Consider the following 18,492-nt stretch of genomic DNA (forward strand, 5'->3'; position numbering starts at 1 on the left):
GCCCTCACGCTGCCCTGAAGTCCAGGCTCCCATTGGTTGCGGGAGGAAACGGTGAACCAATCCACATAGACTTTAACGCCCTTGCTCTCGCGATCACTTCCGCCGCTAGGGTCAGGCTCCGCCCAGCTTGCCCGGCATCACTCGCGCCGGTGGAGTCAAGATGGAGGAGTATGCGAGAGAACCTTGGTGAGATTTACCACTGTCCTTGCTTTTAGTCCTGCCGCTCTGCTCACGGTCCTCGTTCTCCCCTGCCCAGTCCCCTGAGGTGCAGGCCGGCCTCAGTCGCAGGCTTGTCGGCGTGGGTTTGTTCACCGTAGGCAGCACCGTCTTGAGCAGCCAGTCGGCTTCTCAGTCCTGTGCTCCCTGGGCGGCATGACAGCCTCGCCGCCTCCAACCTGGCACTCTGGTGACCTTGCGTTGGATGAGGAGGTCCAGACTTGGGCTAGTGGGAGCCTCGGAACCTGCTCCCAGCCCAGGACGCGGTCGCCTTGTGCGGGGTTAGTAATAATCCCCCCTGTACGCTGAGGTGACCTTGGACGCGTCCCCGTGCCACGCTTTGATCAGTTCCTGTGTTGAAGAAGGGACAGTAGGGCTCTGAGGGAGTGCCATTCTGGAGGCATTATTTGTATCGGGGGTATGTCCGCAGGGCTAAGCATTTCAAATGTGTGGAACAGAGATTTTACCCAAAGGGTCTGAATAAACTCCTCTAGGCAGGGGCCTCATATTCGTGCTTGGAATTCTCCCTTGGTAGACAAGGGGGACAAGAATTATCTGGAAAATAGAGATAGTAGCATGTGTTCTTTAAGAAGCCATGAACAGAAACTCACGTATTCATTCAGTATTTGAATGAGGTCTCTGTGCTCACCACTTTATAGGTTCAAAAGAGTAAAAGCATGAGTAAGTCAGGCACATAAAACGGCAGAATTGCTGTAAGAAGTCTCAGGTTGCCTAACTTTAAGGCTTGGGGGGGGGTGGTTCTTAAGTGAGAAATCAAATCTTGGTTATTTGGGTTAATCAACTGTTTAATTGTGTGAGAGCAAAAGGCAAGGTGTCCTCAATTTGTGAAGGTGCCCAGGACTTTATATTATTATCTTGCCAGCAGTAGCCATGTTACCTGCTTTGTACCTTTTCTTTTTTTTTTTTTTAATCCCTCAACTAGGATACAGGGCATATGTTTCAGTACCTCCTGGCTCTTTAAAATTACCAAGGGGCGCCTGGGTGCCTCAGTTGGTTAAGCATCTGACTCTTGACTTAGGCTCAGGTCATGGTCTTTCAGTTGGTGAGATTGAGCCCGGTGTCCCGCTCAGGCTGACATTGTGGAGCCTGTGTGGGATTCTCCGTCCCTCCCTCTCTCCCCCTCTCTCCCCCTCTCTCCCCCTCTCTCCCCCTCTCTCCCCCTCTCTCCCGCTCTCTCCCGCTCTCTCTTTCTGCCCCTCCTGCACGCTCTTGCCCTCTCAAATAAGTAAACTCAAAAAAATTTAAAATTACCAAACGTAATTATCCTTCCTAAGTCATGCTTACATGTGCCGAATTCAGCACATTGTAGACTGCTGTTATCAGCAGCTGTTGGATATATTTTTTAACTTTGTTGAGTTAAACACGTTACAATGAATTTTTATCTAATCAATTAGGTGGTCCCTTTGTTTTCTCTTAGTACATATGTCCTGAAGCAATAGAGTCAGTTGTCTGGTTAGTTTTGTAGTGAAAACTACTTTGATCTGGGGCACCTAGATAGCTCAGTCAGTTAAGCATCCTACTTTGATTCAGGTCATGATCTTGCAGTTCACGAGTTTAAGCCCTGCGTCTGACTCTGATGACAGCTCAGAGCCTGGAGCCTGTTTCAGATTCTGTGTCGTCTTCTCTCTCTGCCCCTCCCATGTCCGTGCTCTGTCTCTCTCTCAAAAATAAATAAACATTAACGAAAACTTACTCTGATCTTCTGTACTGCCCTGTTTGATAACAGCATTTTCTCAAGTCATTCACCCTCAAACTATAAGCATCTTTTTCCTCCCTCCACACCACCCAGCCTCCAAACAGGCATACCATAAGCAGTCTGAATTCTTTCATAATCTGCCTTTCCATTCCTGTTGTCACGATCTTACCGGCATCCTTATGCCTTTTACAATACCTTCCTAATTGCTCTCCTTACCTCCAGCCCACTTTAATACATCATATGGACTTAATCATCCTAAGTACTTCTTTTATCATAGGTTTCTTTTCAAAAACCCATAGTCTGTATGATATAATGGAAATGATTTAGAGTTTTGAAGTTCTAGATTTTTGTACTTAAATTGTACTAGTTACGTATATGACATTGGGAAATTTACTTAATCTCTGAGACTCTGTTCACCTGTAAAATGAAGAGGAGACAGGAATACTTTTTCTGCAAAGTTAAGATTAGAGATTCTACAGGAAAATAACCTAACTTTTTTGAAAACCATAGGTCTTATTTGCATTGAAGGCACCTAAAACATAGTTAATACTTAACAAATGAAAATTTAATTGTGTTGTTACTTGTTCCCTGTATTTGTATTTACATTCTTTTATTATTTTTTAAAAAGTTTATTTATTTTTGAGAGAGAGAGAGAGAGACAGAGAGAGTGAGCAACAGGGTGGGTTGGGAGCAGGGACATAGAGAATCCTAAACTGGTTCTGTGCTGTGAGTGTGCAGCTAGTCGGGGCTCAAACTCAAGAACCATGAGATCATGACCTGAGCCAAAATCCAAAGTCCGATGCTTAATCAACTGAGCCACCCAGGCGCCCCTAGTATTTGTATTCTTTTAGAGTCTAGCTTCAATCTTCCTTTTGTATAGTCTGTCACTTCTCTGCAGGAACATTTTGATTTAGCCAGAATTTAACCAGATTTAGCCAGAAACCATTTCCATCTTGCCTTTGTTTTGGACATCCTCTCTTGGAATACTCTGCTCTCTGATCTGAATCTGCTGTTCTTTACTGATTATTTTAATCCTCAACTAATAAAATCATTTGGACTAGATCTTTTTTTTTTTTTTTTAATTTTTATTTATTTTTGAGAGAGAGAACGAACATGAGCGGGGAGGGCCAGAGACAGAGGGAGACACAGAATCTGAAGCAGGCTCCCATGTGTCAGCACAGAACCCATGAACCGTGAGATCATGACCTGAGCCAAAGTCAGATGCTCAACCAACTGGGCCATCCAGGCGCTCCTGGACTAAATCTTTTAAAGTTACTGGCCCACCATTCAGAGGGAGCTACTGATTCATTCTCCTTTATCTTTTCTCTGTACTTCCTCTTAGTGTTTCTAGCAAAGAAATTTTCTCAGTCCTTTTTAGTTTCAAACCACTGCTTAAACTGTTAAAGTGAAATCAGATTGGGGCGCCTGGGTGGCTCAGTCGGTTGGGCGTCCGACTTCGGCTCAGGTCACAATTTCACGGTATGTGGGTTCGAGCCCCGCGTCGGGCCCTGTGCTGACTGCTCAGAGCCTGAAGCCTGTTCCAGATTCTGTGTCTCCCTCTCTCTCTGACCCTCCCCCGTTCATGCTCTGTCTCTCTCTGTCTCACAAATGAATAAACGTTAAAAAAAAATTAAAAAAAAAAAAAGTGAAATCAGATCACCTTGGCATTGTGTTGAACCATAGACTGAATCAGTAGATACTGGGTACGGTGTTGAGAGCCTGCAGGTCTAACAAACTCCAGGTGTTGCTGAATTTGCTTTTAGGATCACAGAAACAAACCTTGGGTAGCAAGGCCCCCAAGCATCCTGCTTGTGACAATTGGAATATGTGCTGCGTGAGGGGCACCTGGGTGGCTCAGTCCGATAAGCGTCCAACTCTTGATTTCAGCTCAGGTCATGATCTTGTGATTTGTTGGTTTGAGCCCCGTGTCGGGCTCCCCACTGACACTGTGGAGTCTGCTTGGGATTTTGTCTCTCTCACAGAATAAATAAATAAACTTTAAAAATATATAATGAATTTACTCATTCACAGACTTTTTTATAAGCCAAATTCCTAGAATAGTAGTTCTTGTTCTACTGATGACATTATTCAGATTTCATTGTGTTGTATAAGTTAGGTTGCTACATTTGGAAGCTAAGTTTACAAATTTAACCTCTAATTATTGGAGATTAGAGTATTCCAGTGTGTAAATGGATCTGATACAAAGTAAAGTTCCAGGTGCTAACTGGGACTCAGTAAACCCGGAAAGAATTTCATACTTTAAAAAATGTTTAAGGGGTGCTTGGGTGGCCCAGTCGGTTAAGCGGCCGACTTCGGCTCAGGTCATGATCTCACGGTCCGTGGGTTCGAGCCCCGCGTCAGGCTCTGTGCTGAAAGCTCAGAGCCTGGAGCGTGTTTCAGATTCTGTGTCTCCCTCTCTCTGACCCTCCCCCATTCATGCTCTGTCTCTCTCTGTCTCAAAAATAAATAAATGTTAAAAAAAATTTTTTTTTAATGTTTAAATTTGTCTCCCTCTGCCCCTATTGAATCTTCACTTTGGGGGGGGTCTCAACTTTAAATTTTACTGCAGCTGGAGAGCTTACTTTGGTTCCTGGGAGATTGGATCCACATTGATTATAATGTAATTTCCTAAATATTTTGTTCATTCACTTTTGCACAGTGCCCAACATAGATGCAGTAATTATTAAGTGAAAATTAAGTGCTGTTAACACTAGGGAGTTAAAGCCAGTTCCATTCCTTATGGCTTGGAGCTGAATAGATACCAGTATGTTCAGAATCCTTTATCTTTGTCTACATGTTTATTTTATTGGTTGAAGTAAGCCCTGTATTGGAATCTGTTGTATCCCTTGGTATGTTAGCAAAGAAAGTTTTATGGTTTATGAATGAGAAATACAGTCATCTTTTTATTTTTGTTTTTTTTCCCATTCTTAGCCCTTGGCGAATTGTGGATGATTGTGGTGGGGCCTTTACGATGGGTACCATAGGTGGTGGTATCTTTCAAGCAATCAAAGGTTTTCGCAATTCTCCAGTGGTAAGTGGGTGAATGGTCTTATTTTATCATTTGAAATCTGGGTTCACTAATATCGCTGGTGGCCTTATCAGTGGGTTGGAAATGTATTTCTGATGTATTTTTGGTTGCTTCTTTATAGGGAGTAAACCACAGACTACGAGGGAGTTTGACAGCTATTAAAACCAGGGCTCCACAGTTGGGAGGTAAGCAGAATTTTTCCATTTGTACTTCATACTAGCTTTTCTTGTTCATTTAAAGACGCAGCTCTGGTTTTTTTCTTCGTTTTTAGCTTATACCAGTTAGTGAGTTTTTTTTTTTTTTTTTTTTTTAATTTTTTTTTTTCAACGTTTTTTATTTATTTTTGGGACAGAGAGAGACAGAGCATGAATGGGGGAGGGGCAGAGAGAGAGGGAGACACAGAATCGGAAGCAGGCTCCAGGCTCCGAGCCATCAGCCCAGAGCCCGACGCGGGGCTCGAACTCACGGACCGCGAGATCGTGACCTGGCTGAAGTCGGACGCTTAACCGACTGCGCCACCCAGGCGCCCCTAGTGAGTTTCGTTCAGTGTAACAGCTTGTTAGAAATTACTATAAGTTCTTCTTGATTTATGATTTATTCAGAAAGTTAACTGGAATTGCTGTATCCATTCATTTGAAAATTTTGTCTCTGTCCTTCAAATGCTCAGTGGTATTTTGGTTTTGTTTTTTTCTTCTTACCTAAAAGGAAGACAGTGTGTTTAAAGCTTCAGTTTGTGAGCGTCAAGAGTGATAGCTTCTGGGGTAATATAAAACTGAAGAGAAAGTGATCTGAAGGATTGAGGTTTCGTGAGAGACAAACTGATGATGCTGATCAGGCTTCTCTCCAAGGTTCGGCTTTGGATGTTGCACAGAGGTCATTGCAAAATTTGAAAAGAATTCATTACGCTTTTTAAACTTGGTTATTCAGAAGTTGGAAGAAGAGAGATAAAAAAAAAACTTAGAGACTATATTCATATACGAAGATACAGTTGATTTGGAGAGACCGTATAGAACACATGAAAAAAATTAAATACTTTTAGTCATTCCTTAGTAATTTTGTGCATCAGAAGAAATAGTCCTGTCTTTGTTTTTAGCAAATTTTTCTTTGGAAGACTAGCTAAGAGCTGCCACTTATGGAGTGCTTGCTGTGTGCCAAGCACTCTAGTAAGGGTTCCACAACATTATTTTAATCGTCACAATAACATGAGGTCAGTATTATTATCCCCATTTTCCAGATGAGGGAATCAAAGCTCTGAGAGCTGAAGTGATGGTATATCTTTTTCTTTCCTATGAAATAATTATATTCTCTGGAAGGTAAATAGTTACTCATTTTCCTTTCCTTTAATGGTTACCATGTTGTTCAAGAATGATAAGTTGTATTAAAGCACACACCAGATCCTGAATTCCCAGTATATGCAGAAGTCATATAGGTTTTAATATATGTTTTAAGAGCTGCTTCTGTCATATTATGCTTTTCAGTGAATGAAAAAACAATCAGGTAATGTTACAGCCAAGAGGAGCTTAAAGAGACATGACCATTAAATGTAATTTGGTATCCTGGAACAGAAAAAAGACATAGAAACTAAAGAAATCTGAATTAAGTGTGGACTTTAATAATATATTGATATTGGGTCATTAATTGTGCAAATGCACCATGGAAGTGTAAGATGTTAGAAGTTAGGGAAACTGGGGGGCCTGGGTGGCTCAGTCGGTTGAGTGTCCAACTCTTGATTTTGGCTCAGGTCATGATCCCAGAGTCGTGGGATCAAGCTCTGTGTCAGGCTCAAGACTGCTTAAAATTCTCTCTCTTTCTCTCTCCCTCTCCCTCTCCCTCTCCCTCTCCCTCTCCCTCTCCCTCTCTCTCTCTTTTAGTCATTCCTTAGTAATTTTGTGCATCAGAAGAAATAGTCCTCTCTCTCCCCCTCTCCCCCCCTCTCCCCCCCTCTCCCCCTCTGCCCCTCTCCCTCACTAGCGCTCTCTCTCTCTTAAAAAAAAAAAAATAGGGGCACCTGGGTGGCTCAGTCGGTTAAGCGGCTGACTTCGGCTCAGGTCATGATCTCTCGGTCCGTGAGTTCAAGCCCCGCGTCGGGCTTTGTGCTGACAGCTCAGAGCCTGGAGCCTGTTTCAGATTCTGTGTCTCCCTCTCTCTGACCCTCCCCCGTTCATGCTTTGTCTCTCTCTGTCTCAAAAATGAATAAACGTTAAAAATAATAATAATAATAAATAAATAAATAATATTTAAAAACTTGGGGAAACTGGATGTGGGATATATGGGAACTCTATATCTTCACAACTTTTCTGTGACTTTAAAAGTGTTCTAAAATTAAACAATCAGGGTAAAATAGAGGAAGAGTAAGTTGTGGTATGAGTGAATTGGGATTGTTTATTTCAATCCTTGGGATTGGTTTTTTAAGAAAGCTATTGAGGGGCACCTGGGTGGCTCAGTCGGTTAAGCGCCAACTTCAGCTCAGGTCACGATCTTGCGGTCTGTGAGTTCGAGCCCCGCATCGGGCTCTGGGCTGATGGCTCAGAGCCTGGAGCCTGCTTCCGGTTCTGTGTCTCCCTCTCTCTCTGCCCCTCCCCGTTCATGCTCTGTCTCTCTCTGTCTCAAAAATAAATAAACGTTAAAAAAAATTAAAAAAAAAAAAAAAAGAAAGCTATTGAAAAATCTTTATGGTGCCTTGCTTTTTAAAAAATACTGGCATGAGGGGTGCCTGGGTGGCTCAATTGGTTAAGCATCTGACTTTGGCTCAGATCATGATGATCTCACAGTTTGTGGGTTCCGGCCCCATGTCAGGCTCTGTGCTGACAGCTCAGAACCTAGAGTCTGCTTCGGATTCTGTGTCTCCCTCTCTCTCTGCCCCTCCCCTGCTCGTGCTCTGTCTCTCAAAAATGAATAAATGGTTAAAAAAAAATTAAGGGGTGCCTGGGTGGCTCAGTCCATTAAGTGGCCGACTTCAGCTCAGGTCATGATCTCGCGGTTTTTGAGTTTGAGCCCCGCATCGGGCTCTGCTGATAGCTCGGAGCCTGGAGCCTGCTTCCAATTCTGTGTATCCCTCTCTCTCTGCCCCACTCCCTCTCACACTCTGTGTCTGCCTCTCAAAATAAATAAACATTAAAAAAAAAATTTTTTTTTTTTAAATTAACAATACTGGGATGAGGGGTGCCTAGGTTGCTCAGTCAGTTAAGCCACTGACTCGGGCTCAGGTCATGATCTCAGGGTTTGTGAGTTCAAGCTCCACATTGGACTCTGTGCTGATAGCTCAAAGCCTGGAGCCTGCTTCAGATTCTGTGTCTGTCTGTCTGTCTGTCTCTCTCTCTCTCTCTCTCTCTCTCTCTCTGCCTCTCTGCCCCTCCCCCACTCGCGCTCTCTTTCTCTCTCAAAAATGAATAAATATTAAAAAATTTTTTTTTTTTTTTACTACTGGGATAACATTTTCAATTTAATTCAGTGAGCATTTGCTGAGCTTTTCCAGTCAAAATCCAAGGGACAGGCAACATGGAAAATCACAGTTGTATCCTGAAGAGTCTTATATCTTCATAGGGGAAATTTCATGGGGGACTTTTAACACATCCCTATTATTCTTAAAGCATCTTTTGCATTTTGGAATAAGATACTCCAGGCTCATCGTATACTTACCCTGCTCCATCCATGAAGTCAGCCATTTCTCCACACAGCTCTGGTTCTGTTTAATTGAGAATGGTATTTAGAAGCCAAAATCTGGACACAAAGTGTATCATCGCTATTGGGGTGTTGCTGTTCCCAGGCCCTCTTTATAATAGAGCTTGGGGATGTATGTGTGTATATGTGAATACACACTAACCATGGTATAAATATATAAACCCAAATTTATATCTGTACATACACGTTGAAAGTCATGAGATGACACTTATACTTCAATTCCAATCCAGCTGCACCGGATTTATTCTTACCTTCTCTCTTTTTATATGAATACCTCCCTCCTTGTCCTGCTTGGGCTGTGGCACCCCACATCAGGCCACCCTTCCACAAGGATACACTCAACTCCATGCCTGGCTGTCCTTCCTTGAGGACCCTTGCTTACACTGCTTTGGCTCTGGCTCTGCACACTGGGCCACCCCTCTGTTCAGACAGCCTCCTCACCCTCGGCCACCCATCTGTGCGGACATTCTCCTTGCCCTGCTTGGACTCAATGTTTCCATTCTCATCAGTAACCATAGCTTACTCTGGCAGTTATTCTTGGAGGATGGGCAAGTTTCACACTCTTGAGGGAGTGGGAGAGCCTTGTTTCAGGAATTTAGTGAAGCAGTTCTAATATACCTAGGCATCAGATCTCTCCCAGGGCACAGAATTACTGAGTTAGAAAACAGAACTAGTTTATTTTTATATAGTATATGATATCTAGTATTGGACCCAGAATGAGAGCTTATGCTATGCTTCAACTGGTTGTATCTACTAGATTTAGTGGATAGATAATGTGAAAACTGGGAAAGGATTTTGGTGATGATTTGGGTCTGACATTTGATGGAACCCAGTGTATTGCCCTTACTAACACACCCCTACAACTTTGAGATTTCAGAGGATAAAGAATAAAGTGACTGGTGCTCTTTGGGGCAGTTTTTCTTCTTTAATCATGATAAACATAACAACTCTTAATACATATAAGTCATGTGTGCTCATTTTAGAAGATTTGGATAGTAAAGCAAGCACAAAGAAACTAAGTCATGTGCTATGTCACCCAGAGATGCCGACAGTTAAAATTTTAGTGTTGTCTTTCTACATTTTGTGTGTGCTTGTGTATGTGTATGTGTGGCTGTTTGTTTTCTATTTGACAAAATGGTTATTGAGTTTAGGAGAGTTTAAGTGCAAAGTAACTTGATTTAGTGTTGGTTTTAGTTTCATGGTTGAGGAATAGAAGGAGAGGGGAAAGATAATTTCTCTCCCCTTGATGTTCCACAATTCTAACTATTTGTTTCAGTCATGAGCCACTTTACATGTATTGGCTTACACCTATAATACATTCCAGGATAGCTGGATTTCTTTAGTATCCCCATTGGCGATTTCATAGAGTGTATATATGCTCAGTGACACTTAATGAAAGAAAAAATAGAGGTAATGTAGAGGTATAAAAATAAAAAAAGGAAGAAACAGTGTGGCTTTGTTGTGTTTATTGCCTTTTGAACAGAGATACAGAGAGATTTGAATGTGTTTAGCCTGACTCTTCTAGGCCTGCTTATTTCTTTTAGGCTTTGGGCCATTGCTAATTTTCCAGCAGATAAAATACAACCCAAGCTTTATTAAAAAGATAAGTATTCTGCGTTTTGTTCAGTGCTTATCCAAACTTGTGTTTGCATGTATTAGTTTAGAGTGTGAGAGTTTTAAGAATATAGTATTGTTAAAGTTATTTTTGGCTGTAATATTTTAAATATAAGATGAAAAATGAAATTTTTGTTTTTTTAATAAAATAGGTAGTTTTGCAGTTTGGGGTGGTTTATTTTCCATGATTGACTGCAGTATGGTTCAAGTCAGAGGAAAAGAAGATCCCTGGAACTCCATCACAAGTGGTGCCTTAACAGGAGCCATACTGGCAGCAAGAAGTAAGCAATCATTATTAAAAAAGAGGGGAAAAAGTAACCAATCATTATAGACACACTAGTAGAAGCAAGACTTTTTGGAAAACCTTATCTATCTTAATTTAATGGCGTTGGTAATACATAAAACCAAGCATCGAGTAGTTTAGTAAAGCATGAATGTATATGGTGACTTGGGGAGGGGGGTTGGGAATAGGAATATCTATTTATTTGGAATATTTGAGAATGAGAGAGTGTGGAGTTCTGACCTATATAGTGGTTAAGAGCATTTCAAGTTCCAATTCTGCTATTTACTACTGTGTGACTAGGCAGTTTGCCAAACTTTTTGTGCCATAGTTTCCTCATCGGGACTCTAGAGTTAATAATCATACCTGCCACATAGCATTGTTAGGAATAATGAGTTTAGAACCGTCTTTGGATCTTTGGAACAGAAAGCAACTCAGAATTTATGGGGGGTTAGTAGTTTAGGCCAGGGATCAGCAGACTTTTTCTGTAAAGGGCCAGATGGTAAATATTTTAGGTCTTTGTCAACGGATACTCAGCTCTGTGGTTGTAACATGAAAGCGACCATAGACTATATGTAAATGAATGAGCATGACTGTACCAATACAACTTCATATAAACAGGCAGTGAGCTGGATTTGACCTGTGGGCCTTAGTTTGTTGACATTTGGTGTTAGCGAGAAAAAGGGTGGGGAGGGAGGGTAGCATGTAGCCATTTGGACAGCTCTTTCCTTTACTATATCTTATATTAAAGTAGATTTCTATTAAAGCAATCTCTTTGTTATTAATATATTCAGATGGACCAGTGGCCATGGTTGGGTCAGCCGCGATGGGTGGCATTCTCCTAGCTTTAATTGAAGGAGCTGGTATCTTATTGACAAGATTTGCCTCTGCACAATTTCCCAATGGTGAGTCTTCTTTCTGCTTACTACCATAGCTCACACACTGGAATGGTCTCCTGATGTTGAGAGAGAACCTATCTTGTCTGCTAAAATGTGTTAGTTTGTGATTTCTACATTTGCCATGGTTCACGAAGATTACGATACTAGGCCCTGGTTCCATTTGAAAAGGTAGATGTGGATATAGTTATTGTGTTTAACCACAGTCACCAAAATGCTTTACTGAGATGGTTTGCTGTTGATTTTTCTTACAGTTCTCAGTTTTTGTCAGTGTTCGTGTGCTTATTCTAAGAAATTGCCAAGTCGTTTTATGCTTGAAGAAAGGTCCTTGAAGATGTATTAACAATAATGATAGTCGACAACCTCTTACTGTGTGTGTATGTGCCATGCCCTGTTCTAGATGCTGGGATATAGTGATGAACAAGGACTTACATTCTGGTGGGAGAAGACACACTAACACATTAACAGATAAATGAGATTTGATTGTGTTGCTTGCTGTGAAGAGAATGAAATATAGTGGTAGAAAGTGGCTGTGTTTGGGAGGGCCACTTGAGGGTTGGCAGGGAAATTTTTTTTTGAAAAGTTGGTAAAATAATTTGTTGCTAATTGTTGTTCTTACATGGTGTATGGGGAAAAGTTAAATTATGGGTTAAGTGATCGTTACACGGTCACGGAATATCTGCTTAGCTGTTAAATTGTGCACTTTCTTACAACTGCAGAAAACTTCATTTGTCTGTAAAGGGCCAGCATTCCCTTTGTCTGTAAAGGGGCAATATTCCTTGACATTGGAAGGAAGCAGAGAGATAATTGTGAGGATTTTAGTCGGAAAAATTTGACCTGGCATTTGGGGAAGGAAATATGCAGAAGAGCAACACATGTTGAAAATTATTTTTGGAGCTTGGAAAAGATTCAGCATAGAGTTAGGAATAGATCATAGCTCCCAGTTTGATTTGATTTCCCTCAGGCGCCTAGCAAGAGATTCAGTGTCTTTTTGGCACAAGTGTCAAGCACACTGCTCCGTAGATGCCAAGGATGATCTGGGGACCTCCTGGATCCTGTCACCTTCTGTTTCTGGTTTTTCATCATTACTTCTGAGTTAGTACTCTGTTAGGATAAGCACTTTCTAATTTTGCTTCGTAGTTTGTTTTTACCTACGTTAGTGTGAAAGGCTTCACATAAAACATCAGAAAATTTTCATTTTCTGATTTCATTTTCATTTTCAATTCAGAGACTGATATAACAAAAACATTAGTTACACTGCCTTTTTTTTTTTTTTAAGTAGGTTCTTCACCCAACACGGGGCTTGAATTCATGACCCCGAGATCACGAGTCACATACTCTACCAACTGAGCCAGCCAGGTGTCCCATGATACATTGTCTTATAGGAATTAATCTTGGTTACTTTGCTTCAGGCTTTTTTCCTCAGAAGAGATCTTCAAAAGAAGTGCATTTTACTTGAGACAGGAGATGTGTTTCTGAAAAGCTGTGTTGGGGAGAGGAATCTCTGAAGGAAGAGTTAAGCATATTTTTCCAATTAACTTACATGAACAAGTTTTTAAAACAGTGACCAAAATTAGATAAAACTCTAATAATGGTTACCTTTGGTTTACCTGTTTCACCCAATATCTTCTCTAGTTCTCTGAAATGAACAGAGAATGCCTTTATAGTGAAAAATAAATATATATCATTAGATTGAAGCATTGAAAAGCATCAGGGAATTTTACCACTGCCCTCTTTCTCTCTTCTTTATAGTTACTTTTTGGTCTCAGTTTCCCCGAAAAAAGTAATTGTAATTATTCCCATAAAAGTCTTTTTTTTTTTTAATTTTTAAGAACCACATTTTTTTCTTAGTTCATAGGTCCCCTCCCATCCTTTGAAAACTAAAATATTACGAGACCTGGAGCACCTGGGTGGCTCAGTCGACTAATTGTATGACTTCAGCTCAGGTCATGATATCTCGGTTTGCGGGTTCAAGCTCTGCGTTGGGCTCTGTGCTGACAGAGCCTGGAGCCTGCTTCGGATTCTGTATCTCCCTCTGTCTCTGCATCTCCCTTGCTCGCTCGCTCTCTCTCTCTCTCTCTCTCTCTCTCAAAAATAAAATATTACAAAACTTTGATCTACAACAAGCTAGGGAATGTCTTCCCATTCCAGAACTCATTCTCTGTTTCATTGGGTATATAAATTGGATCACTGAGTTCTCTTAAAACATGACGAAGATACTTAAATTAGTGAAAATAATTTTAAATAGCTACTGAAAAGTATGTCAAGAGGTGTGAAATTCTTCCAATCTTTATAGCAGCTTGTTACAGCAATTGCTGTAAAAACTTGAATTTACCTTTTGGGGCGCCTGGGTAGCTCAGCTGGTTGAGCGTCCAACTTAGGCTCAGGTCATGATCTCGCAGTCCGTGGATTTGAGCCCCACATCGGGCTCTGTGCTGGCAGTTCAGAGCCTGGAGCCTGCTTCGGATTCTGTGTCTCCCTCTCTCTCTGCCCCTCCCCCACTCACGCTCTGTCTCTCTCAAAAATAAATAAAGACTAAAAAAAAAACTTGAATTCACTTCTTGCTATAATTAATCCATCTGACTTTCCTGGCATAGCAGTTGGGAGCTGTTCATTCTGGAACATAAGGGAAGCCAGTCTGTCATGTTATACCAAATTTGGAGGCACTTTCATGAGAATTAGGCAGCAGAAATTCAGATGACCGCTCTATGGTAGCACCTTATTTTTATTGAGTTGAGCGATTTACTCTCTACAAACACTTGTTCTTTTTAATTGTGTAATATTCAGGTGGTTTTTAAGATTCTTTTCTTTCTTATTCGCAGGTCCTCAGTTTGCTGAAGACCCCTCTCAGTTGCCTTCAGCCCAGTTATCATCCTCACCTTTTGGAGACTATCGACAATATCAATAGGACTTCTTTCCCAGGATTTCTTTACCAGAATGAGCTGTAGTTCAAGAAGGAATTTCAGAAGATAAGTTACGGTCTGCTTTTAAAACCATAGTTGGGACAGCTATGGCCAAATAGGCTTTGAAGAGACACTTAGCTCTTTTTTCTATTTAAAGGAACATGGGGGGGGGGGTGGGGGCAGATGTGAAAAGATAATACATTTATTTATTCACACTTGGATTGCATTTGTGATAAAAATAAATGTCTAATATCTTTAAAAGAAAATATAACAAATGCTTAGAAGATGAAGGACCAAAGGGCAAACAACAATGAAGCATGACCATCATTTCCTTGGGGACCTCTCTGCCTGGTTTTGTGTGTTTTGTCAGTCAAACAATAAAAAAACTGCTGGAACTTGCTCGCTCTTTTAAGACGTAGAGTTCTACTCTCCATCCTCGAATACTTCAAATATTGAAAAGTACATTGAAAATTGCATGTTTTATAGTGAGGCTCTCATGTCACTTGAAGCAAATGATGTATGAGAAGAATTACACAGAGTTAACATGGATCATCTCACAGTAAATACTTTCTGCTTTGAAGGCTGAGGTAAAATATCCTCTACTTTGAAAGTGAAAATGTTATTTCTTGGTTTTGAGGATGTCGGATGTAAAACTCTTTTTACCTTTGAGGCTCCTGTGTCTTGATTTTTGATCATCAGCAACCTCACCAGAAACAACTTCCTTCCAATTCTATATGAAAAGAATCCATGGGGGCTATAGTAGCACTGGAAAAGTGTTTATTATGTGCTTGAAAATAAAATATATGCTGATTTTAATGTGTCTCAAGTCCCCTGAAGCCAGTCTTCATAAAGGTATATTTTGGGGTCTGATTGGGTCTGGAAAATGGGTTAGCATTTCAGAATAGGCCATTTTACTGCTTGTATTGGAAATGACATGTGGCCTTACAGAAGGCATGAGGCTGTTCATCTGTGTGAAATGGGGAACAAATCCGTGCGGATGGAGTGAACACACATTTATCTTTTAGCCCAGTGCCATACGCATAGTAAGCATTTAATTGCTAATTATAGTTTGATCTTTTTTATGTTTGGTAAGATATACATAAAATATTGTGTATCAGTTTAACCATTTGTAAGTGTAGAGTTCACGGGCATTTAAATACAGTCCAGTATTGGTGTAATCATCACAATTATGTATATCCAAAGCTTTTTCATGATCACCAACACAAACTTTGTATCCATTGAACAATAACTTCCCATTTCCCCTCCCCAAACCCACCCCTAGGCCCTGATAACCACAATTCTACTTCCTGTCTCTGAATTTGCCTACCAGGTAGCTCTTATAAGTGGAATCCTACAGCGTTTATCCTTTATCTTATTTCATTTCGCATAGTGTTTAAAGGTCTGTGTTGTAGCACGTACCAAAATTTCATTTCTTTTGATGGCTGATTAATATTCCATTGTAGGTATATGCCACATTTTATTTATTCCGCCATTGATGGACACTTGAGTGGCTTCTACCTTTTGACGACTGTGAATACTGCTATGAACATGGGTTAGTCCCTGCTTCAAGTTCTTTAGGATATATACCTAGGAGTGGATTACTGGGGCATGTGGTAGTTCTAGGTTTAATTTTGTGAGGAACCACCAAACTTTTTCACAGCAGCTACACCATTTTGTGTTCCCACCAGCAATGCACAAGGGTTCCAATTTCTCCACATCCTTGCCAACATTTATTTTTCTTTATTTTTTAATTTTTAAAAAGTTTATCCATTTACTTTTTGAGAGACAGCGTGTGCACTTGAGCAGGGGAGAGGCAGAGAGAGGGAGAGAGAGAGAGAATCCCTAACAGGCTTCGCACTGTCAGCGCAGAGCCTGATTCAGGGCTTGAACCCCAGAAATGGTGAAATCATGACCTAAACCAAAATCAAGAGTCGGCTGCTTAACCAACTGATCCACCCAGGGGTCACTTATTTTCCTTTTTAAAAAATTATATCCTGTTTTTATTTACATACTCTTAATGACAAGTGGTAACGTGCTTGTTGGCCTTTTGTGTATCTTTTTGGAGATTTGTTTTTAAGTCTGTAGCTCTTAAGCTTAAAGTCACAAGTACAAGGAGATATCTATCAGAAGAGCAGTTCAAAGCTGAGAACATGTTGAATTGTGTACAATTCTCAAGGTCTCCTAAATTCCTTAAATGGTCTATCAGTTTGGAAAGTAAGTTCCTTTCTTGAGAGTTCTTTTTCTTTGAAGATTGTGTATATGGGATGTTAGTATGTTTTTGCCATTTTATTGGTTAACACGGGTGTCTTCCGACTCGGCATATCTGAAGCAGTCCTTGGTTACAAATGAATTTTCTGGAATTAGGAGTGGGGTAAAAGAGAAAAAATTTGAAAAAGACAGATATCCAATTCTTTTTTTTTTTTTTTTTTTAATTTTTTTCAACGTTTTTTTATTTATTTTTGGGACAGAGAGAGACAGAGCATGAACGGGGGAGGGGCAGAGAGAGAGGGAGACACAGAATCGGAAACAGGCTCCAGGCTCCGAGCCATCAGCCCAGAGCCTGATGCGGGGCTCGAACTCACAGACCACGAGATCGTGACCTGGCTGAAGTCGGACGCTTAACCGACTGCGCCACCCAGGCGCCCCAGATATCCAATTCTTTTTGAAGAACTTTAAATTTGATTCCACCATATGCAGGATCCTAGATAGAATAAAACCTTGCCAGTATGTTTCCCAGGCTTCCTGCCTCTCTCCTAGTTGGTTGATACCCTTCTTACTCTTTGTATCTTGCAGTTAGGAGAGGCTTTGCTCTTGTGCAAAGGCTTTCTACCCTTAATGGTTGAGCTTAGCTTTAGGGCAGTGGTTCAAACTTCTGTAGAGATGAGGCCTAGAGGAAGAAAGTGTAAAAGGGGCAAAACAAACTTTATTCCTTTTTTTTTTCTGCTTGAAACCCTACAGAGCATCTGTGGTGTTCCTGGCACAGGTTGTTTTATCACAACCCAAGAGCTTCTGTGCTATTTCCTCTGCCTGCCTGCCTGCCTCTTATTTTGCTGGCTCATTCCTGGTAGTTTTTAAAGACCCAGCTCAGGTGCGTTCTCTGCAGCCTACTTGGAAAGTGCTTGGACTGAGCCAGGTCTCCTTTCCTTATCTGTTGTCACACCCAGTATAGCAGGAAGAGATTGTCAGGGGAGCTTTACCGGGAACACTCATATACCTACCACCTGGGTTCTATTAAGTTTTTTCAAGTTTAGCAAATAAAAAATTAAGTGGTTTAGATTTTAATAAATATCTTCTTAAAATACGGACTTGAAGTTTGTAATAAATATTCTAAAACTAATTTTGGTATACTAAAGTAGAGCCCAGAATAAAAGTTAAAGTAACCAAATCGTTTTAATTATCAGAATCAATAATTGGAGAAACAAACAGAGGGCGTTTTCCCCAGTCTTTTCCTAGAATAATGAAGTGAGTTCCTCAGTTTCAAGGTTAAAATGCCCATCCGAAAGATCCCGTCTGCTCCTCCCTTTTTCACTTAGTATCTGACACTTGGTGTGAAATTGGCATGTAATACTTTCTGAGTCAGAAACTATTGGATGACGTGGGGGTACAGCTGCATCTAGTATTGAAAGTACATCTGTTTTCATATATGAAATGTCTGCAAAGTATAAAAGCATGGTAATAGCTCCACCATGTGGTATGTTAGTTTTAGTTAAAACTGTCCAAATTCTCTTCTAATCATAGATCAGCAAGCAACACACACAGCCTGTGTTTGTAAATAACTCACTGGAACCCAGCCACCTCCTTTCATACATGTACTGTCTGTGGCTGCTTTCTTGCTACAATGGCAGAATAGAGTAATTATAAGAAAGACTGGTCTACAACACAGCACAGGAGAAGCCAGATTGAGTCCCATACTGAATTTCTTGAGGTCAAGAATATATTTTATAATAGGCATTCGATAAATAGAGTGAACGAATAAGTTATAAGTAGATATATCTATACCTAATTTAAAAGTCGTCTGAAACTTTTTTTTTTTAAAGTTTATTTGGAGAGAGAGAGAGAGAGGGAGTGCACGCAGGGGAGGGGCAGAGAGGGAGACCGAGAATCCCAAGCAGGCTCCGCACTGCCCCCCCCACCCCCGCAGTGTGGGGCCTGAGCTC

The 18,492-nt window shown here is 40.9% G+C and overlaps 1 protein-coding gene across 1 annotated transcript; it reads left to right on the plus strand.

Moving 5' to 3' along the window:
* The first annotated feature begins 82 nt into the window (after positions 1 to 82).
* Positions 83 to 15,151, plus strand: TIMM17A (translocase of inner mitochondrial membrane 17A). Its single transcript, XM_058700337.1, has 6 exons — positions 83 to 186; positions 4,865 to 4,964; positions 5,083 to 5,146; positions 10,409 to 10,537; positions 11,331 to 11,441; positions 14,255 to 15,151. Exons 1-6 carry the CDS (start codon positions 161 to 163, stop codon positions 14,338 to 14,340), a joined length of 516 nt encoding a protein of 171 aa, XP_058556320.1. The 5' UTR covers positions 83 to 160; the 3' UTR covers positions 14,341 to 15,151.
* Positions 15,152 to 18,492: the final 3,341 nt, after the last annotated feature.

Source organism: Neofelis nebulosa, chromosome 15, assembly GCF_028018385.1.
Source record: "Neofelis nebulosa isolate mNeoNeb1 chromosome 15, mNeoNeb1.pri, whole genome shotgun sequence".
NCBI classification, from domain to species: Eukaryota; Metazoa; Chordata; class Mammalia; order Carnivora; family Felidae; genus Neofelis; species Neofelis nebulosa.

Bases quoted from the DNA above. Each gene is read 5' to 3' on its own strand.
- TIMM17A (XM_058700337.1), top strand. From the start codon at position 161: ATGGAGGAGTATGCGAGAGAACCTTG. The intron at 5,147-10,408 runs GTAAGCAGAATT...TTAATAAAATAG, and splicing joins CAGGGCTCCACAGTTGGGAG to GTAGTTTTGCAGTTTGGGGT. The intron at 11,442-14,254 runs GTGAGTCTTCTT...TCTTATTCGCAG, and splicing joins CTCTGCACAATTTCCCAATG to GTCCTCAGTTTGCTGAAGAC.